This window comes from Oryzias latipes, chromosome 19 (genome assembly GCF_002234675.1).
Source record: "Oryzias latipes chromosome 19, ASM223467v1".
Lineage (NCBI taxonomy): Eukaryota > Metazoa > Chordata > Actinopteri > Beloniformes > Adrianichthyidae > Oryzias > Oryzias latipes.
In genome coordinates this window covers 11623056-11646708 of record NC_019877.2, presented here as the reverse complement: position 1 = coordinate 11646708, position 23653 = coordinate 11623056, and the positions used below count along the sequence as shown (strand labels likewise).

The 23653-nt window shown below is 40.9% G+C and overlaps 1 protein-coding gene across 1 annotated transcript; it reads right to left on the bottom strand.

The window, feature by feature from the left end:
- Positions 1-2055: 2055 nt before the first annotated feature.
- On the bottom strand, positions 2056-23636 carry lhpp (phospholysine phosphohistidine inorganic pyrophosphate phosphatase). Its single transcript, XM_020712173.2, has 7 exons — positions 23451-23636; positions 23156-23343; positions 22918-23071; positions 22767-22830; positions 22598-22690; positions 22333-22424; positions 2056-4027 (listed from the first exon to the last, which is right to left on the bottom strand). Exons 1-7 carry the CDS (start codon positions 23600-23602, stop codon positions 3931-3933), a joined length of 840 nt encoding a protein of 279 aa, XP_020567832.1. The 5' UTR covers positions 23603-23636; the 3' UTR covers positions 2056-3930.
- Positions 23637-23653: the final 17 nt, after the last annotated feature.

Genomic DNA, 23653 nt, shown 5'->3' with positions numbered 1-23653 from the left:
TCACTTGTAAATTCTATTCAGAGTGTCATGGTTTGTGCATTTTTGGGATAGGATAGTCTATCCATCTTCAGAACCTGCGAAATCCCTTTTGGGGTCACAGGGTTGCTGGAGCCTATCCAACTCCTGTTGGGCAAAGGTGGGGTACACACACACCTTGGGGGAATCTAGAGATGACAATTAACCTTTAAAGCATGTTTTTGGACTGTAGAAGGTAGCCAGACAGGGAAAAAAAGAAACGTTTAGGGGAAAAAATGTTTACCAAGCCAAAAGGAAAGCGGAAAACCTTTTTAGAAGCAGCATCCTGGTTTCAAATTTCTCTTAAGTTAATAGAATATTCATAACATACTAATTCAATTGTCCATTTTAAATGTCCATTACTTGTTTTATTGAAAGATTTTTAGGTGGAAATTGTCAAAACAACTTTGAATCCATTTAGCTGTTGCTAATGAAAGAACATTGTCTTCTGCTGGTCTAAAATCCACAAACCTGCAGAAACGGCAAGGTATTGTTCCAACAATGCAAACTGACCCAGATACGTTGTAGCAAAACCCGATCACAGCAGGACTATCGCTTCTGCTGATTGGCCTGTGTTTGTGTGCTGAAGGGAGTAGAGGGAGGAACAGCAAGCAGGCTTGGGACGTCCGGTCCCCCTTCTCGTTCTTAATTTTTTATTTTTTTTATGATGGCCGGTGGAGAGGTGAAGCCAAGCGACAGTTCACCCAGGAGACCTCCCTCCTACCCCGCTTTGGGAAACAAAAGGCGCCTTTACTCTGTGGAGCACGGTGACGTGGGAGGCGGCTGTGAATGTGGGCCATGTGTCAGGGCTGTTGCTGCTCTGCTTGCTTCCCCTCCCTGGCTGTGGTGCGCACACACACACACACACACACAAAGCCTCATGAGTTTTGTCTGTTCTCCTGTGACTGCACCCTCTCTGCACTTTCAGTCTTAACCACGCTTCTTTCAGCGCTTCGTTAAAATGCCAGCTGAGTCATTTGAAGAGTTATGCCGAGCCTCTGGAGCGCGTGCTCCTGTTGTCACATCTAAAGGCCCGCACAGGTCCCGCTCTCTGCTGTGCATGCATGCCTCCTCGCCGGCTGCAACCTCTGCGTCTGCAGAGGCCCGTGAAGGAAGTGGGTGCATGTTGAACGTGCTGCGCAGCGGACCGACACGCTGAAGCCCCCCTCCCATGCCACGGCCTTGAATCGGTGGAGTGACACGAGTGAAAGGAGGCTGTGTTTCGGAGATGGCGCGTACAAACAGGAGGGGTGCGTCACGCCAATAATTCTGGCCCACAATGGCTCACAACCCCCACTGGCACTGACATAACTTTGCTGCTGCAGTGCCAAATCCTATTGCACTGGATGTCAGACGTCAAGTCAAACGCACCCAAAAATAGGATTGGTTAAAGGAAATCTGAAGAGCAGAATCTTTCCTCAGAGATGAAGACATTGAGTTGGACTCCAGGACATACAATCATCCTTTCAACTGGGTTACACATACGCACATGCTGGAGTATGGCATTCCTGGAAAAGGCTTTGTGTGTGGAGGGCCAAACTTTAAAGGAGTGGGCAGCTGAGAAGAGATCGTGTCCCTGGAGAATCCTGTGACGACAGTGGCCACTCCATCCACGCACAGACGGCTGTGTGTTTGAACCCAGAGTTCTCTGATGGCGTGCAGAGCCCGCAAAGTGAAAAGGGAAAAGTGGAAAACTAGGATTTTGGGTCCAAAGGAGGCGCATGTTTCCACAGCTAACTGTGTATTTAGGTGTTGCAGGTGAGGAACGTCAACTGGTCAGCTGACCCACCGTTTCCTGTCAAACAGGAAGAAGCAACTGAGCGGAGATGAAAGTTCAAGGTAGCGCACAGCTGGCAGTTGTTAAGGCGGGTGAATGCAGGTGTTTCAAGAGCAGCGGTGTGTGGAAGAATGGAGCCCAATCCAAACAGATGACACACAAATGTGGATAAAGGCAAACGCTCATTTTGTCAGTCTTCGTTTCTGAAAAACACACCTTCAGAGATGGAATTTTTGATAACCATTAGAAATAAAACTCAAAAATGCCTCAAAGATCTTTAATGAATATCTTTCAATCACAGAACCATGTTCTCTTCCTAGTCCTAGTACAGCAAATCCACTTAAAAATCTCTTCATGACCTTACTGTCCACTTTTTTTTTGCTCATGCAAAATTTGTACCTAAGCCTGAGTTTCTATATAACGCTTTTCCAAAAACAAACAAAGCCATAAAGCACAACTCAGATGCAAGAGAAGCACAAAGGTCACAAACTGATACACAAATGTGTAATAACTTCAATCTCTCAGCGATCTGACAGTCTGTCAATAAGTCCTGTGAGATATTACATGTCCAGACAAGTCTTCAGAGAAAAAAAAACAAAAAACAAACAAACATCAGATGTCCTCTCAGATGTCTTTCATCTGAGAGGAAATCATCCCGATAAAGGAACAGTTCATGTCCGGCACAACGGGAGGAACCTCTTTACTGTTTACCCATCACAGCAGGCAGCGTCGCTACCAATTTGTAACTTGTGTGAATCAGGTTGATGACCTTCGGGCAGGCCATAGAGGTGTGGGTTAGCGTTTCTGCTTTCCGTTCGATACCGGCAGACGAACCTGCCAAGCAGAGGTGCTAAACGCGGTGCACAGACGCTGCAAAGAGGCCGGTTAAAGCCAAGCAAATTCATCCGAGAGCAGTCAAATGCGAGTTTAATGGCTGGATATGGAGCCAAAAGGCACGCAAAAAACACAGTCAAACATTGTGTTGGAAAACGAAGTAGCAGCTGCTAGCACTTTGCAGTAAACATTAATATTTATTTCTAAAAAAAGAGCAGCATGACCGACTCAAGACATACTTTTGTAATTCTCTGTAACATTTCATTGCCTCTAATTGCCTTATAACATTTAAGCTTGTGTTTGAGTAAAGGGTGAAATGAATCAGAAAGACCTCAATGATTTACTTGGCAGTGGGCTTTTATTCTTGTTGAATGTATTGGCTGCAGAAAAACCTCGGAGGCAGCGCTTGAGAATGCGTTGCTTTCCGCCCCACTTCCAGAAGGCCGCGCACATCCAGCTGGCACCGCAAAGCGCAGAAACCAATTTTCCTCCATCCTTTTATCCCAAACTTTGGGCACAGACTGAAGCTGATGAGCGGACATCGACAATGCAACTATGACATGGCAGAAGAGGCTTACAGTTGAGTAAAACAGCAGGAGAGCCTTCCCCTCTACCCTTTTTTTTTCCAGAGCTGGACACATCCACGTTATTTATCACCTTGCCTGTGTTCTGCATTTATCATCCCCATCAGACCAGCCCACTTCCCATTTCCAGAGATGTGTCACTTTCAAGGCCAAATTTCCCCCAGACAAATCCAGGAGGATAACGCACACACACACACATTAGTAAAATAACTTTATTTTAGAGCCTAATATTATTCTTACATTTATTAACTAAACTTACACAGCTGCGCCCATGCACGGCGACTTCAAGCCGCCCTCACGTACGGTGGTTAGCAGGTTTTCTGAGCGTCAGTACTTTCCTCATATAACTGTCAATCAGCAGCTGGTTGTCGGCACATGTGTGTCAGCTTGAGGTATCTTATCTATGTGAGTCACGCACTGACAAACGCGCAGTGCAACTGTAAAGCATTCACAGCTATCTCTTGCAGACCCGAATCAAATTTTAGTCGAGTTAGTGAGGCGGTATATGTGGAGCAGCAGATGGCTGCGTTTGACACAGCAGTGAGTTGTAATAGTTTATATACAGGATCCACTGTATATGGAAAGTACTGTTCAATTCTCGCACTGTTTGGACAGTTTTGTGTGAAATTACCCAAACACGGAGCCCACTTCCCATCTGAAACAACACTTATACGAGCTACAGGAGTGACCGGAGAGTCCTCATCGTCAGTTGCCTTGGATTTAACGTCTTCTCTGACTCAGAATTATGTCCACAGCCTGGGCCAGGTTGTCCACAGTACCGTCGGCTTTTACTGTTGGGTGTTTCTCATCACTGGGCCTGCAGGACAAGAACCAAAACTGTAAAGAGGCAACCTTAAAACTAAATATATGACACAGGATGAATAAAGCAGAGTAAAATAAGGAATTGTTGAGAAAAACTACAGATATAAAACCACCCTCTGGAACACACATGTAAATGTAAATGCACGCAAGACGCGTGCTTGCGTGTTCTAAAAATAGAACTGCATCTATTGCCAATTCATTACAACTCAAGCCAACTTGATTCAAACAGAACTCCAAAACATAACGTACACTGCTAACATATTCTTTTAGTAACTTCTTTGCAATAAATTTGGTTAATAAAAGCATGATAAAGATATGGTGAGTTAAAAGCACTTCTGTGTGTAGATTTTCATTACTATGCCAGCTAGACAGTTGTCATCAAAGGATTTTGAATGCATTTACTTTAGAACATTTAGTTCAAAATGTTTAAACATCTCAGTGTTAGATCTTTTACTTCCTATCAAGACATTTGGGTTCAAAAGCTAGGATAATTCGTAAGCAACAGTAGGATTTTATCTCAAGGAGAATGCAAAGTTCGCTTTTAGGATGCTTCTGGAGACGAACAGAAGAGGTTTGTAGATTTAGAGGAAGTCTATGATAGAGAAGAAAGAAAGGAGCAGTGGTTTGTATGAGGAGGTCGGTTGTAGTATGTTGGAGCTGGTCAGGACAAGCTGGAAGATATTGGTGAGATGTTTTGTAGGTGTTATTGGTGGAGGTGGGACTGCACCAAGAATCAGCAATATTCTAATTTGGTTTGCTGTGGTGATAAACAGACTGACAGATAAGATTAGACAGGAATCTCCGTGGACCATGATGTTTGCAGATGACATTGTGATCTATAGTAAGAGCAGGTGGAGGAACATCTAGAGAGGTGGAGGTTTGTTGTGAAAAGGAAAGGAATGAAGGACAGCTGCAGACAGACAGAGTGTCTGTGTGTAAATTAGAGGAACTCCAGTGGAACGGTGGAGTTACAGGAAGCAGAGGTCAAGAAGGTGGAGGACTTTTCTGTGTGTGTGGAAAAGAGGTAGAGGCATATGCCAACAGGTTGGAACGGGTGGAGGAATTACAATTGAGGAATTGTTCCATTTTTGTTATGGAAAGACCTGAAACACATTAGCCTGAGGCTCCATCTTCACATCTGAGTTTTGCTTAGAAGAATTTAATTTAGAAATAACTGCTCGCGTTTCTGTTCGTCTTTGCACTCAATTTCAGAGCAAATCTGCATGAAACACCACATTACTAAAAACACCTGTTGCACAGATACAATCAACACTTCATTTATTATTTTTACAGTGATAGATTGGTGTTGTGGAGTTATGACTCGCAGACAGAAGCAGAAAACAGTAAATAGTCTGTACACCAGATATCGTAGAGAATGTTGCACCTTTGGTCTAACCAAATATCGTAAACCAGCTCAAAGACATGATGGCTCGTCTATAAAGCTTTCGTTTCTAGACTCTTGAGCTCATTTGTTTATATTACAAGCAGCCCAAGATTGAACCTATGACCTCAAATCTTTTAATTACATTCTACATCCTCAGCCATCAGATGCCTTCTATGACTTTCTTGTTCTCTGCTTTTGGCGCCATCCTTTCTACGCTTTTGTCATTAAGTTGTTTGAGTTCATACTTTGAGAAAGCCAGGCAGACAGAAACAAATTGATGGAGGGCTACACAAGGCATGGACTAACACGGGCTATCTCCTCACTGACTGCTGCCTTTGTCTTCTGCTACCAGCCCATAGATAGATGCAGATATAGCTGTTGAATCAGCTGCTCGGGGGAAGTGTAATCCGTTTCTAGTGGCGTTGAGCCCAAGCAGACTTACAGGGCCATTTCCCTCTCTATCAAATCAAAAGACATCAACACACCCCCCTTCATTCAACCATAGGAGTCCCCAGGAGTCCTGCTCATTTTTGAAGTGGAGCTTATAGACACCCCACCCCGGATCGCCTTGACCAGACTCTGTGTGCTTCCTCTGTTCCCCAGTCACAGGACAGAGCTCCAGATGGGAGTCTTTGTCTTGCCTTGGGTATGCGGCGCACACTGCCATTAATCCTGCCTTCTGAGAGGCTTCATAGGACCATGGCAAATATTTGTGAGCCGCCCAAGTGTAGCGAAAGACAAGAAGAGGCCTTGCGGGGGTTGAATGCTGAAGCCACGTTGACTGCAGGGAAGCGGTGCCATGTGTTTACGCATGTCTGTCAGCTGCCAGCACTTGGGTTATGTGAGCTGGACCGCTAAAGGTTGGTGTGTTGTGTCTCCTGTTCTCTTCTATGCCCGAGGACGGATTGCGTTCACACACGTTCGTCAAGAGGCATGAACACACAAGTAACTTGGCCACATGGCTTTTGTGTTTCCAGCAGAGGAGCCAACACAGTCTCTCTTACCTGACGCTCAACACCCCTTTTGCCTTCAGATACGCCTGCATGTATGCTTCTGTGTGTGATGTATCCATTTTGCTCCTTTCCTACCACCGCCATAAATAATGGAGCAGTAACCAGGTCAATGTGACCATGCAAAATTCAGCACAATGCATCTAGTGTTACTGGTAAAGTAATCTGGAGCTTGCTGTGTGTCCTTCGGGTCAATGCAATATCAATACACGTGAAGAGATATGTTCGGCCCTGGAATCTGATTGACACCGCGCAGCCTTCATATGGGGATGAGGTCAACCATGAGGCAAGAGGTGGGCAGCAGCCAAGAATTCTGTTCCACACAGCTGCTGCTGCACTGAAAGAGGAAAATGCTTCACTAGAAAGTTGGTTAATGATCACAGGGTTTGAGTTGAGGTAGGTGTGTGGATTTCTAATCCTCTTGGCCTCTTCAAGCTGAAGTTCCCTGTTTTAACTCAGTATTGCCAGAGGAATGGGGAATGGATGAATGACTCATCTGTGATCATGCTGATTGGTGATTAGTATCTAGGCAGGTAATTAAAAAACATGGCTGCAAGTGGAAAGATTTTTTCAGCTCTGATGTGAAACAAAAAAATGAGGTGTTATTGGGTATTTCCCATCAAAGCTTTTTATGTTTTGACTGAGTATTGAGGAGGACAAACCCCACCAGCTCCACAAAGGAACTTTTGGACTTTACATTTCGCTTCTATTTAGATATGCAAAGATTTCCTGCAATTTCTCCCTGATCTTCCCCCAGCATGGACAGCACTTTTTTTTTTAAGGTGGGGACACATTCATGTGACCAATTACTTTCATTTTTAAACAAGCTTGAATGTAAAAGTCAAAGGTTTGCCGTTTACCTGGCATCCAAATTGATTGAAGCATTTTATTTTGAAAACCCTCTCAATCTGATCAGCAAGTCCCATCTAGAATATAGTTTTGTTCCAAGAAAAAGTTTTTTTTCCTGCATAAAGCAATTTTTGATGCATTAAATATTAACTTGGATTTGTATAAAGTTGTACTTTTGCAACCTTTTTTTTCTTTAAAGAAAAGGACAATTCCCCTCTTTACTTTTGTACAGAACATTTTTTTAAATAACTTTAAAAGTTACAAATTGCTTTATATTACCTTTTGATTCCCACAGACACTCTTCTACAAAATCCCCAAATATTTGTGCCAACAATAATTCAAACGACTGCTTCATGTTGCTTTACAACAAGTCTCCTAAATCTCACTGCAGCGAAGACACAGCGGATAGTAAAAGAGCTGTGCAAGTTTCACACAAAGTGGGTATCAAATAAATACCATTCAGGTAATATAAGAATATACTAGCTTAGAGTGTCATATGGATAGATATACAACCCTCCACTTGCCTCTATAAAACATGGAGACACTGTTTTGTGAGCAGACTGTCTCCATGAAAAGAAACTGGATAGGGGTGACTCATAAAACGAGCACACGTGTGTGAAAGTCAGCTGTGCTGCAGAGACATACTGATGAGCTTTGACTCAAAACTAAAAGGAAATCGAGCCATTTAACAATGACATTTAAACAACTTGATCTTTTTTATGTATAAATACTGTCAAAGTAGCCCAACCAAAGCATGAAAGGAGGCTTAAGATGAAACAGCGTGAAGAAAGACACGTATGTGTAGGGGGAAGTGTCACATATTTTTACTGTTTCATTTTATAATTTTTTTTTTTCTGGTTGAAGCTTTTGGTTGACACAGTGCAAACGGAGCAGAAAAAGCATACATGAGGGCAGAGATGATGGTTAGAAATCGAGTCAACAGTGCATGACTTGGAGTGGTGGAAACATCCTGCTCAAGATTGATCAAACTTGAGTAAGTTCTTCTGTTCAAAGGGAGCTAATCCCCCCCCCCACACACACACACCCACACATTAAAGAAAAACCAAGGGCTTGAATTGAACTTTAAAGGCCAGTTTTAGGCCCATCTAATTGGCGACAGATTGCTGCTCCCTTCCCACAAAAAGCCAACTGCTTGCTGATTCAGAAACCATATGCAGCTAGCTGTGTTGTTGCACTGACCCAAACCAACAGTTCAGGTTCACTACAGTTAGCAAGCTGTGTACTTACCTTATCTTTCCTTTGGTCCAAATACTACTCTTGTAGTTAATGAGTTTGCTGTAATGCAACTCTAAATGTGTGGACAGTTCAAGGCTGCATTTGTCTATTTTTGTTTACAATCATAAACGGTATTCTAGGTGACTTTTGTGAGCTGGAAAAGAAAGTGAAAGGTTTTGGACGAATCCAAATCCCTGGTAATAGTATATTTTATTATTATGTGGTTAAGTTTACTATGATCATTTCTGTGTTTAGTATTTTAAAGATCTTCTTCAGTAATGTTTAACATGTTGGACGGCTCTGTTTTTACGAGGTGCTAAGATTATGAGGCCACCTCAGATTCCATGTGTGATTTTTTTTAAACTCAAGCACTTCTAAGAAGTGAGTGTAAAAGTAAGACGAAGCCCAGGCTTTCACACCTTCGTTAAAGGTTAAAATCGTAGGTAGACTTGTTTGGTGGATCAATAGAAAAACGTGTTTTGAAGTCTAGGGTAAAATGGCAAATACTTCAGATAGCGCTTTTCTCCCCAAAGCACTTTACAGTCACAGTGCCATTCACCCACGCACACACCTTCACACTGCACCGTCATATAACCACCAGGAGAATTAAAAAAAAGTCTGTGTAAATGCACATGTATGCGCATTTCAGGCTTCCACAATTAAAACTCTCATGTTCACGCGTCGCTACACAAGTTATAAGTCCGTTTGAAGGCTCTTCATACAAGACTCGCTGCAGCTGACACGCATTAAACTCTGGCCAATCAGGGACACAGCTTTTCTAGTGACGTATGGGGAGTGTCTTTTTCAGTACGCGGATGTATCAACCGTTTGAAAATTGATCATAGAGGAGAAATTAATAACTGCGGTTTTTGTCCGGCCAGTATTTTACGAAACCAAGCCTTTCATAAATTTGAATAGAGCAGTGAAAGAAAAAGTCTGAAACAAGATTCACGGGATTTGTGCCGCCTTGACATTTTACACCAAGACTCGTTCAACTGAGTACATGCGCTAGTAAGGAGTAGCGACAGACCTGTTTGAACACCATATGCTTAGTATGTGACGCGTTCAAGAACCTGCTGAACATGGGTTCTTAAACGCATCACACATGCCCCAGTGAGTTAGTAGCTTTAGAAATTCCTCCACTTTGAATAAAATTGTTAAGAAAGCTGCTGATTTAGCCCTGATTTACAGGTTCTTAGGTCAAAGCGAGAGTGTTTGATCACTTGTATAGAGGAGCAGGAATTCCAAGGTTGAGGCTCACACTGAGTAAAGTCAGCAAACATGAAAGCTTGAGCTGATGAGCCTCCTTTCCCCCGTTTCACATCGGCAAAAGCTGAACCGCCATGAGTGTTTTTAAAAGCCAGATGCCATCTGGCCACACAAGAATCCCATTTATGAAAGTCACGATTCACTGAAGAGAACCCAGTCACTCCATCCCTTCTTTTAAATGCCAGACTTCATCTTGTAATAAAGCAGACCTGGTGGGGAACATGACTTGATGATATCTATTGCCTTTGTGACACAGGAGACAAAACTTTCTCCCATAAATCCCAAGCTGTTTGTGTTTTCATTCATCCTGACACAGAATGTGAGTTTAATTGGCCTTGGTGTGACTTTTGGGGCTCTACGATTTAAAATTACAAAGAAAATCCAGAAGAATAAACACATAATCTCATCTAATCGGTTTTACTTTCTATATTTTGATATTTGTTTGTGCTAAAAATTGAATAAGACCTCTAAGATTAGGCAGCAGCAGTTTTGTATGAGAGACGGCTCAACTGAATAATGGGAAAACACCATGTTTCGTGAGTGTTATGGCAACACTCATAACACTGATACTAACTCGGAGCCTTTCACTATCTGCGTCTACTGTCACACTGCCGTGCAAAAGGCTGTGTCATGTTGACTCATAATCAGCAAACAGCTGCGGTGCGGATTTCACCCAGATTAACCGTTCGTTTTCGGAGGAGCTGGACCCAAAGGGGATTCCCTAGTTGGATTGTGAAGAGCCCCTGGATTCTTCTAGATTCATCTTGCTTATAAAGAAAACCTCCTTTGTTAGCAAGTTATGTGTATTTGTTCAATAAATAAATCAAATTAAAAAAAACTGAGAAAGGTGTCATACCCACCCACTGAAAAGTTTCTGTTTATCCTAATATCTACTCTCCAAGAGAAGAAAAACACATAAATACAGTGGTGGACAAAATTGTTGGTACCCCTCAGTTTAAGAAAGAAAGTCCACAATGCTCACTGAAATGACTTGAAACGTTCAAAAGTAACTATAAATTAAAATTGATTGAAAATCAACTAATCAAAATCAGCCATTACTTTAGAGTTGTTGATTAACAGAATTAAAAAACAAACAACTAATGAAATAGTTCTGGACAAAAATGATGGTACCCATAACTTTATATTTTGTTGCACAACCTTTTGAGGCAATCACTGCAATGAAACAGTTTCTGTATTTGTCAATGAGCCTTCTGCACCTGTCCACAGGTATTTTGGCCCACTCCTCATGAGCAAACCGCTCCAGTTGTCTCCGGTTTGATGGGTGTCTTCTCCAAATGGCATGTTTCAGCTCCTTCCACAGATGTTCAATGGGATTCAGATCTGGGCTCATAGAAGGCCACGCCAGAATAGTCCAACGCTTTTCTCTAAGCCATTCTTGGGGGTTTTTGGTTGTGTGTTTTGGATCGTTGTCCTGTTGGAAGACCCATGACCTGCGACTGAGACCAGGCTTTCTGACACTAGGCAGCACATTTCTATCCAGAATGCCTTGATAATCTTGAGATTTCATTTGACCTTGTACAACTTCAAGACACCCTGTGCCAGATGCAGCAAAGCAGCCCCAAAACAGAACTGAGCCTCTTCCATGTTTCACAGTGTTCTTTTGGTTGTATGCTTCATTTTTGAGTCTACAAACGTAGAGCTGATGTGCCTTACCAAAAAGCTCCAGTTTAGTCTCATCTGTCCAAAGGACCTTTTCACACACCTTTCAACAGTGGTGTCCTCCTTGGTTTTCTCCCATAAAATCCACTCTGGCTTGATCTAGGAGTTCACCTTTAATGTCTTTGGAGGTTGTTCTGGGCTCTTTGGATACAGTTCCAACGATCCGTCTCCTTAGTTTGTCATCAATTTTCCTCTTCCGAGCACATCCAGGGAGGTTGGCTGCTGTCCTGTGGGTCTTAAACTTCTGAATAATATGTGCCACTGTTGTCACAGGAACTCCAAGCTGCTTAGAGATGGTTTTATAGCCTTTACCTTTACGATGTTTGTCTATAATGTTGTTTCTAATGTCCTACGAGAATTCTCTCCTTCGTTCTCTGTTGTCCATGTTCAGTGTGGTTCACACCTTTTCACCAAACAGCAAAGTGACTATTTGTCTCCCTTTAAATAGGCAGACTGACTGATTATGGGTTTGAAAACAGCTGTGATGTCAATGAAAGGACATACCTGAGTTCATCATGACCCCCTGGGCAAGAAGTTCTCAGTCAGGAAGTACCATCATTTTTGTCCAGCCCTATTTCATTAGTTTGTTTTTTAAAATAATTCAAGTAATGAAAAACTCAAAGGTATTGGCTGATTTTGATTATTTAATTTTTTATAAATTTTAATTTATTGTTACTTTTGAACGTTTCAAGTCATTTCAGTGAGCATTGTGGACTTTCTTTCTTTAACTGAGGGGTACCAACAATTTTGTCCACCACTGTATGGCCTACTTTCATGCTCAGAGATTTTACCCACATAGCTACACTTATAAAAAGACCTTTTCAAAGAGTTGCACTTCATCTGCGTTTTTTTTTTAACCCAGTTCCTCACAAAACGAGGACCTTCATGTGACCCCCATCTAACCACATCCGAACAGCTCAGCATGGTATTATTAAGACACGGCCTGTGTGCATCTGAGCATTTCAACCGGTGTGAGTCTTGTGACGACTTACGGCTGAATCATCACATAGGTTGGGGGTTGTGCAACCATGCACACAAATGACTCTGCGGACGCAAAACCAAAGGTTCTCCCAGCTGATCAGTTTGAAACTGTTAACAATTGTGCATGTAAAGAACAGCACTGTAGTCCCGCCTGCTGTTTTTGGAGGTTCACTTTACTTCTCTACCACGCTTCCTTCTTTCATTTCTTCATCTTCATTGTATGTAGAAAAGTAGCCGTAGAGGCCCAGCTCACTCATTTGTGGTGCTGTGGGATTCTAGTCTTCAAATGTTAAAAAAAAAGCTCAGGTTTATGATTAATACTGGCTTCTAATGAACTGTCACCCCAGGGGGATGACAGATGGAAGGCCAGACATGGGCACCCATACATGCAGCCAAAGATACGCCCTTAATCGGGAATCATTACTCAAAGATGGAAGTGTGGACCCCAACTCTTGAAAAGTTTGAAAATTGTAGGATGGGCATCAAGCTCCCTGCTCTGCTCCATTCGGATGCATCCACCTGCAGACAAATAGATCCATGTACGTCTTTGTTTTCCCCGTCTGAGCTGGAATCTGGCTGTAAACTGTATGGCTGGATAGCTCCAATTTTGCTCGGCATTTTAGCTGCACTGGTAATGTTAGGTTGGGGTTGTGGGGGACCATAACCAAGCAGGGGAGCTCATAGCAACGGGATGGGGAAAGGAGGCGGAGTTGCTCTCCGGCAACTGACACTCCTACAAAACAACAGAGTTATCGATTTTGGTTAAAAACTGCAGAATCGCACTTCAAAGACCACTGGGAACTAAACAGTGAGAGGAAGCCGAAGTATAACTTAAAAAAACAACAACCCAAGTTTGAGGGAATTACAAAAAAAAAGAAAAAGATCCTACTGGGATTGGATTCAGAGGTGTTCCACCACACCAACACGTACAGCCCCAGGCCTATCAAGCCGAACAACGCAGATGTTAAGCTCCACCCAAAAATACCACATTGAAAAACCAACAAACTCAAAACGTTTATAGCAATTAAACAAAGATAAACCAACTAACAAGACTAACAATGAATAGAAATCGACTCAAATTTGTACATTTTAATCAGACCTAATGCTAAAAAAATAAGAAAAATATTGGTGAGATTCAAGTAATTGATTCCTTCTTCAATCTTTCGAGATTGTTTGTGGATTTTTTTTAAAGGCGTTACATGGTAGGAAGCAGATGAAAATAAGTAATACAAGGTTGCTGAACAAAGCACAACCCACATGTGCACAAATCCCTCCTTCCAGGCCATTGTGTTTCTGGTGAAAATAATTTAGGAAGCAGGCGTTATTTAAAGGTTCTAATGCACCTCAATGACCCTCCTTGTGCAATTATTTTGACTCGTGTCAGCCTGAGGCAATGTAGGGAACTCAATGCTGACATGAACAAGTGCAAAAAAACAAAAGCGGAAGGCTGGAACTTACAACCAGGAGAGACGTTCAAATGACAAACACAAGTGTTTGTGTAACATCTATTCGACAAAAGACACTAGAGAGAAATCCAGCAGAGGAAAAAAACCTTCATGCAACACCTATTTTCCTATTTACCTTGCAAATAACCTGCCAAGACCAAACTGCTGGCAGACAAAAAAGATGCAGAGATCTGCAGGCATTCTGTTGGCTCCAATAGATTTTCTGAAGACGATCACATATGCTGTCATGTTACATCTTTGGCTTTGAGTCAACAAAAAGCACTGAACTGTTGTTTGGCACAAACCAAAATGGCCTCTAAACACACAACGGGAGCTTTGGTAGATCTTACAGTGTCCAGGCAAAAACCACAACAGCAACAAAAAGGGAAGGTTTGAGATGACAGGTTTTGACAGATTCACAGCCTCTGCTGAGACGAGAACTCTGAGATAACTTCATTTCCTTCCCACAGACAAAAACTAATGTGGTAACACTGGTTAGGACAGGGTGTGGGATGGTGCTGATTTGCTTCACAGAGGAACAGGCTTGCACTCTTGCACTTTAAGTTCGTTTGAGACTCCAATGTGGTAAAAGGTGAGAACTACACTGACGCTGACAAAGCAAAACCATGACCGTGACGTGCAAACGAGGTGCAAATGGCATCTGGCGGTGAGAAATGTTAGAATTGTAACTTTCAAGGACGGTAGTAGGTTAACACTGAACTGCAAAAAAAAAAAAAAAAAAAACAAAAAAAAAAAATACGCCCTTACTAATAGACTTCCACTTCCAACCTCTGTCTTAGCTGGTGACACCAGAGGACACCCACAGCGCTAAAAGATAAGAGACGCTGAAATACAGTCCGCGCCCCAGGGGCAAATCTTAACATGCGAGAGAGATGAAGCAGCAAACCGCGGTGCCACGCAGAAGACACAGCCACCCCGTCCAGGTTCAGTGTCACAGGTCTGCCAAGAACAAAGGCCATCCGTAATCACGCCGTCTTGGGTTCTGTCTAATGTCTGATCTATTCACTGCAGGGGAGATTGGATTCCAGCAGATGGAAAAACAAATCTCCTTTCTGCACACACCTCAAGTCAATGAATCCCAAATTGTTGCTTTGGGACAGGGATCTCGAACCTTCAACACTAAAAGAGCCCGTTTCTTACTGACCAAAACCCAGCGAGAGCCACAAAGTCCTACTTAATCTATTAGAAAAACATGATTTGTTTTTGTGGCTATCCTAAGTCAAATTTAGCTCGTAAATATTTACAATAGTTAAGTTTAAAAAGTCTTGTACTTTTCTAGAAATAAACATCTTCAACTTTTTTTTCTTTCTACTTTTGACAGCAGCACATAAGTTTCTTTCAAAAGAAAGTACCGGTACACGCTGTGTCAAATAGGAAATCCTTCTGCTGCAGCAGATTAACTTGAATAAAAAATGCAGAAAAACCAAGTCTAACATGTATTTTAGCTAACACACTGTTGATGCAAACATAATGCTGAGCAATCGCATAGGGAAACGTTTATTAATGCTTTATAATGCATTATGTACGATTAAATATTAAAGATTAGTCACTGCTAACTAACGCGCAAACTAATACAATTAGTCGTGTAAAGCAATGCATAAAAGTGGCTGTTAAAGCTTTATTTAATAGTTAAGTAAAGCTTAATTATATATTGACAAACATTAATACCGGCACCATAAAGGATTACCCAATGTTTACTACCATTGACTATGGTGCACCTGTATACTTTTTACTTCTTTTACTATCAAACTAAATGTGAAAATATTTGGTAGAATACATTTTTTCCATCTATACTTTAAGCACTTTTCCTCTGAACAAGTGTTGGGCATCATCATTTAGAATATGTGCTTAATGTGACTGACTTGATATTTCAAATTGTTAGCATTTTTCTTTTTTTTTATCCTTTTGATCCTCAGGTTCCAGACCCCTGCTTTAGAAGAAACATTGTCATCATAGGTGTCTGCTTTAAAATAATAAATATCCTGTCTCCATCGGCTGTTGTGTCTCTGCTATGGTCATTTCTTTGTAGGTAAGGAACAACTTTTCTTGCTACTGTTGAGCAGATTCTTCTTACTTTTGGATTATTTGGACATCAGTGGGAGAAAAATGTTTGTCTTTGTTGTGTGCTGAACATCTATTCTAAAGCATCTTTTCAACAAGTTTAACTTTACCTTAAAACAACTGACAACTATAACAACTGAACTGAATGGCATGGAGCCACATCCTCTGCTCTCTGGTTGCACATCCTTCTCCGTCTTGCTGCCTCTGGCTTTGATTATAGAGTCAACAGTTACAGTGAATATTTGCATAGTGACCCCCCACCATGGAAGGAAGTACACGTTCTAACAGATGCCATTCATTTCCCAAGTGCATTTGTGTGTTTTTGCATTGGTATAACAGCTCAACTGATAAGGCTCGTTAACCTCTTCACACCTTACAGCATTAGTGCAATGGAAAAAAGGTAGTGCATTGTTAGTTTATTGCATATTACACAGACTTATCTGCCTCATCGGCGGGTTTGTTCCGTTTCCTTGCAAGCAAACAAATACTTTTTTAGGGAAAAGTCCAACATGTGCACGCTAACTTATGCAGGCATTTACTTAGCATGAATGGATAGCAGATCATTGTTTTTATGTATTATTGATGTTTGTTTTGATGATAATGATTCGAGTACTTTTATTTATGAAATATGTCTAGAAAAAAATGAAAAGTAGCTAAACTAAATGCTTAATCCCTTAAATAGACTCTGGGCATACCTTATTTAGCCTAAACATATGTAATTAAATGCAGTTTTGGTGTATTAGACCATAGAACTTAAGCTTAAGTCAGTGAAGAGACAGGAGTTCTGAGCTGGGATTTAAAATGATGGATATTTTGTGCAGCTCTGATCTGTTGGGGCAGGTCAATCCACAGTACAATGTGCAAAGAGCCATAGGCAACAGATAAGCTCCTAAAAATAAAATAAATACATTTATTTCTTATTTGGTTTGTTAACTGAGGAGCAGCAACATTTAATGACTATATATATGTATAAATAAAAGTTTAGTTCTAGCTCCTCTTAGAGTAAAATATATGGGCTATGAGCATAAGTTATGGCACTGTAGAATTAATGCAGGAAACTAATCCGTCCAATGATCACATGACCCCTGACTCGGCCTGTGGAGCTCGTTTCATCTCGTTCCATCGTGGACCAGTTCTCCACAGAGAGCCTTCATCATGCTCGGCCTGCTTGTTTCCCGATATTCCCGTTAGCAGTGCAGCTTTGGCCACAGGCAGAGGTTTACACTGTGACTGTGAAAGTGTTTTCAGAGCTCCCTGGCAGATTCAAACAGCAATGGAGGCGAAGCCTTTCAGCAATACAGAGCGATAAAACGAGGTGGCATAACGCTTTCTGCAAGAGGAGAGGAGCTCAAAATGTCCACGTTTACAACAATAAAACAAATGATTGCATAACGGAGGGAAATGTGAGGTGTCTTTTACCAAACTTTAAGTGCAGTTGGAGTTCAATAAAGATAAGAGATCAGAAAAAAATGGAGCACCTGTGGTTACAATTAGCAGGAGGTTTCTGTTCAAACTAGAACAAGGACGTCCCACAAAAACCCTGCGTGCTGTGGGAGGGTCAAACTCTGGCCAAAGTTTTACCAGCAGGGTGGAGAACTTCAACTCTGAGGCTCAGTTATTGCTGAAGTAAAAACCATTAAGCATTTTATGAGCGATAAAGCAAATCCAAGACGATCAATGACATCAGGACAGACGTACGATTTTAAGATTTGACATTTTTGAGCTTGCTACTGTTGATTTTGCGATATGTTACTTTTTATCTGTCTAATAACCCAAGTTATGCATTTATCTGCTTTTACTTCACAAGTTTGAAGCTGTCTCATCAAGACTAAAGGTAAAAATCACTGCAGCTTTTATCCAGGACCGTAATTTTTGTTGCTTCATCTCTGAAAATTCAATCCTCGTTCCCTCAAAGCTGATAAAACACACAGAAAAAACAACATTTTCTTTGCTAGGGAGAATTTATGAGATGATAATAAACTTCAAGATCCTTGTGGTATTTTGTTTTTTTAATCCCCATTAGCATCCTTACTTCTTACTAGCATTCTTTAAATTCTTTTCCCAGCTGGAAGCTAGAAATTTAGATTTGTTAAGGAACAGATGACAAGAGCTTTATAAAAAAAACAAACTACACAAGTCCTCACTTTTGCAGGCAGGCTTGTTACAAGTTTGCAAAAAAAGTAAAGTTTTTTTCCTTGAAAAATTGTTATTTTATTTAGAATTCATAACACATAAGCAACTATTCAAACCAACAGTTTCTTTCAACTGCATATATATATATATATATATATATATATATATATATATATATATATATATATATATGTTTGCTTTTAAAGCTCTGAGACTTTAAATACGAAAAAGGAAATGAGGTCAGGATCTAATTAGAGAAGTTACCAAAAAAAAAGGGACACTAATGAACAGAAAAATCAAAAATCAAAGAAGTGAAACAAAACAGAAGCAGCAACTGGTGATTTGAATAATGCTCTGCAAAATGAGCTACATGTGACCACATTTTGCACATAAAACGCCAGTTTGGTCGTTTCCATTAAAAGGGGAGGAGCTTCTATGACTAATGAGTTTATTTTAAGTGGAACATGTTTTGAACAGCTAGTTTAACTCTTGCAGAGTCATCAAAGAGCCAGGTGTAAGTGCAGATTACTTCCTGAAGTGTGAATGTCTTCTTCTCTGTCTTTAAGTCATCTTCATGCACCTCTTTCAGAGTTTTATGATGCATTTAAGGGAGGAGGAATTTTCTTTTGTCTTTTTGTACAAATCCCTGCTACCACAGACCTAACAGAACACGGGAAGATCAAGACAAAACCAAAGATCTCAGCTCAGCTTTTCTGCCATTTACTGCTCAGCAGCTTGTCAAGTGAAAAGCGTTTTACTAAAAGCAGAGAGGATTTGATTTGTATCCTTCCCCTTTCCTGTCTGGTCGTGAGGTCTGCCGTATTTAAAGGCGTCTTTTTCCCCTGTGGCCTGATGGGAACTTCAGGTCTGCACAGCATCTGGTTGACTTGGAAACAGCTGTGTTTTTGCAGATTTGACTGAAGGTTTACAGCAGCGCAGAGCGGGTCCGGGGTTCCCTGGACCTGTACGGCTAAACAGTTTGAAATCTAATGTCCCCCCCGCCTTGACCCCCGTCCCACTGAGACCAGATTCCCAACACACTGTCTGGTCTCCAGCACACTGCTGTGTCTGCATCTCATGAGAGATCTTAAACTTTATGAGCTGCTTCAGGACACAAACCCACTCTATTGACACGGTTTTTTTCTGTTCCAGTTTGCCAACAACAGTCTTCTGTTGTGACTCCCACACAAAGAGGGTGAATTAGCAACGCAAAAGAGGTCAGGCTGCAATGAACTCATAACAAAAAAAACAACCATGAATGAATTCTTTCTCCGCCGTTTCTCATTTCAGCTTCAGCACCTTCAAGACCAGCGCTGATGAAAGTTGTGTTGTGTTGTTTCGAACATGACTGTCTTGAGGCATTTTTCTCACGTAAATTAAGACAAACACGTTTAAAAGCACATTTCTGAGTATTTCTTTATTAAAATTGTTGTGAATCAGGAGCAGACGTTTAAAAAGAGCCTATTTGTGACACAGACAATATGGTGGGCGGGGCACAAGCTCCCTGTTCCGCTCCATTCTGATTAGGGCTGGGTATTGATTTAATTTGATTGACCAGCGTCTGGATGAGTAAGATAAAAAAAATTTTTCAATTCTATTAGATTTTGAATTAACATGGTTTACACATTTAGACATTTGTATAAAAATACAATAATAATCTATATATGTTTTTAGCTATTCATATTAACCTGAAACAGTTCATATGCTGTAAAATGTGTTAGTGAAATAATAAACCAATGAGATTGAAAACACTGAACAGTGTTGCAGGATTTCACCAACAGGACAAGCTCCAACAAAAATGTGCAGATCATTCTGTTCTGCCTCTCCTGGATGGTGTTTCAGTTTGGCCACTAGGTGGAGCTCGCGCTGTAGCACAACACTTTATTCCAGAAGATTTGAGCAAAAAACGGTGCTTTAGACCACAAATGGTTACTTAAAAAACCATGTTTCCTTAAAACAGTTTGGACAATTCATGCCTGTAAGTATATAAAGCTGTTTATTTACAAGTAGTCAGCAATGTATGTTTAGGTCGACCAGTCTTAGCATTAGCCGTCCGATGGGAAATTCCATTCTACGTTAGCATCAAGCAAATGGACTTTCGCCTCACTGCTGTTATGCGTTTGGTCACCAGAAAAGGAAAGGCATAAAAGATCGATCTCTACTTCTATGGATCGATTATTGATTTATTAAGCTTGGATCGATTTAGGTCGATTAATCTATTTTATCAACCCAGCCCTTATTGGGATGCATCCACTTGGAGACAAATAGATCCATGTAGGTCTTCGTTTTCCTCATCTGTACAGCTGGATATTGATCACGATTTTGTTACACCAGCAGTGTTCGGTTAGGATTGTGATGGGCTGTAAGCTAGCAGGACGGCGCGTAAACAGAGATATCCCATCAATGGGGAGGGGAAAAAGAGGTGGAGTTTCTCCACAGACACTGAATGGTCCCAGAGGCGAATTTCTCAATAAACTGCCACTGTGCATAAACTATGTCATAGAAAACAACAGGTTTTTTTTTGTATTTTGGTTTAAACCGGCATCCTGATAATTAAAATATCACTGGAAACGCTTTGAAAATAGATAACAAGATGACAGGAGTTGGACTGCAGAAACGGAACTTTTTGTTTTCCTGGATAAATCAGAGCGTTTTCACTCACTAACACATCAAGTTCAGAGCTCCACACGTTTGAACCTGGAACGTCGTGCAGGTGAGGGTTTGAAAGCAGCATGTCTGGAGGGTTACCTCCACAAGCACATGCATGTCAAGCCGCTTCGCAAAAACGCACACCCCCACAGTCTGAATGTACTTTATGTGACGGCATTAAAAAAGACTGATGCTCCAGCAGATTACTCAGCAACTGCTGAAGTCACATGACACAATGTGTCTGGAAAAAGAAAAAAAAATGGCTTAATTTGATTGAACCGATTGAGGACGGTTGGCTCGGTCAGATGGTTCCCTGGCTCGAATTGGCTTAGATTTAATATTGGCTTTTTAGTTTGGATTAGATTGGGACTGAAAAACAATCTGGGTCAGCACAGCCTGAGGACTGAATCAGAGAAGTTTTTCGTAGGCCTAACTGGTGGGGCACAATGAAGACAAACAATCAGGAAGACCTCAGAATGGAGCCATCTCACAGGGGAAATTTTGGAGTCAATGAAATAAAAATAAAAACTTAATATTGTACGTTTTTCTCAAAGAAAATTTTAGATTTGTGTAAAATAAGTACCGTTCTCTTGAGTTTTAATGGAAATCATGTGTTCAACAGCTACTTCGATATCAAGAAATTCTGAAAAATTATATTTTTACTTTTAACAGTTTCTAAAATATAAGGCAAATCAACAAAATGAATTGTAATTAACTGATACGAAAAGGTCAATTTACTTGCACAAATGTTAACATTTTCCCCTTAACTTAAACCTATTTAGCAATTGCTTAAGCAAATTGGACTGATAAAACATACAATAGTCTAAAGAAATTGGTTTTTGCTGATATAAGGTTTTCCCCAAGCTGCAGGGCAAATGCAAAACAAGACAAGGCCTAGGACTTCCCCTCCACAAGTCTAAATCGTGCTAAAGAAAGCAAGCAGAATCCCATGCAGAAATACACATTAAAGAGACGGCAGTATATGGTTTTAAACACATCATAGTTTCAAAACAGCATATCTTTCCAGCCCAGTCAAGATGCTGTTTTCCTCAAAGCGAAATGTTAAAAATAAGTCAGCGTGTGTTTTTGCAATTACACTCTAGCAACCAGTAATATTCAGAGATCATAAATCCTTTGGCAACTATAACCTCGTGTCAGTGAGTGGAGAGGATGAAGCTATTTTTGGATGATTCCCTATCTACTAAATAAATCTGGTAGAGTTGAAAATGTGGTGAATGGCTCACAGGAAGCTTTTTGGGGGAAAAAACAACAAGACCTTTTCCGAATTCTTGAAGTGATGTGTAAGTGTGCCCTCTTGTGGTTAAACAAAAAATTACACATCAAATTGTGTATTTGTCCTCAAATGACTTCATTTGGCTTTTAAAATGTATTGCATTAAAATGTTTAACAAAATGTAAAAAACAATTTGATACCATTACATTTATTACAAATTACTGATTTGTAAAAAAAAAAATCAATAAAGTTATGTTGCAGCACAGGTGGATTTCTGACAGAGTAGACTGAGAAGCAACAATATGCAATAAAGTTTTAGGTTTCCTTTTAAACTTATTAGAAGACTGACCTGTATTTTCCCGTCCTAACTTGCACGCCTTTCATTACGCAATGTTGGGCTCCACCTACATCATTTACAAGATCATCTCCAATCATCAGCACCTGATTGACAATAAAAAAAAATGTTTATATGCATCAAGCTAACTTTATTCTGCAAATTATCAATTATAATGAAAAACATTTTTAACATGGGATGATAAAACTCTTTTTTACTGACTTATATGCAGGAATTGTGCAAAAAATATTGCATATTGCCGTTAATCGTTACTACATACTTCATTTGGTTGAAGTCCCATGTCATTTAGAACACTCTGGAAGAACGTTGGGGATGGTTTACCAATGACCTCCGCCTTTAAATCACATGCATACTGAAAAGTAACAAGAAAAAAGTTCATGAGTATTTAAGTTTGCACAATTCTTCTACAAAGAGTGAACCTGCAGTACCTCAAGAGCCTTCATGTAAACACCAACATCTAATTTCAAGCCATCTGTCTCTTTATAATACCTCCTATAAAGAGAAAAAAAACATTTGGTTGGATTTACTAAACCTTTTGTAATCTAGGTAAACCAAGACTATGGAATAATATTCACGAACCCTTGACCAAGAGAGAACAGCACTGGCTTTTCCAAGCCTATAAGGACTGTGAAGGCCTCATTTATGTTCTTGTAGGAAAAGTTTTCAGCTGCATCTCCGATGATCACACAGTTGGGGTTTGTCTGGTCAACTCCAACAAACTCATTGAGGAGTCCTGTGGAAAAGAAACACATCAGGCACTGTCAATGTGTCACTGAATTCCCAAATGATGAGATTTTAAATGGGATAGCTGCAGTACCGTCATGTACCAGCAGGTGGGGTCGTAAACCCCGTTCTTTGAGGACTGCTATGGCTGCAGGAGCAGGAGGAAAGACCTCAGACACCGATATGTCGAAACCCAGTCTCTGAAGTTTAGCAACAAACTTCTCTCTTGTTGCTTGTGTCTCATTGGTACAAAAACGCAACTGCAGGTCAGATTCTTTAAGCCTGATAAATATTAGCAGGGACACAGCGTCAGCATAACGCACAGTGCTTTCACTTCAATTTAATAAAAGTAACACATGACATTTCAAATGTCTCCACGACTCACTCACTTTTTCACAGCAGCAGCAGAGCCAGGAATGGCAACTCCATCCCCCTCACCGCTGTCATACAACACTCCACACAGGTCCAAAATGACACCTTTCAAACACTTTGCACACTCGGGCCAGCTTGCGTCAGCCATATTGGAAAACGCAATGCGCATGCGTAAACCGAGGTCACAGGAGTTCACAGACTGTCGGAAAAAAATGGAAAG

Bases quoted from the DNA above. Each gene is read 5' to 3' on its own strand.
- lhpp (XM_020712173.2), bottom strand. From the start codon at position 23,602: ATGCGCATTGCGTTTTCCAATATGGCTGACGCAAGCTGGCCCGAGTGT. The intron at 23,072-23,155 runs GTACTGCAGCTA...TCTTTTCCACAG, and splicing joins CCACCTGCTGGTACATGACG to GACTCCTCAATGAGTTTGTT. The intron at 22,831-22,917 runs GTTCGTGAATAT...TTCTCTTTATAG, and splicing joins CTGTTCTCTCTTGGTCAAGG to GAGGTATTATAAAGAGACAG.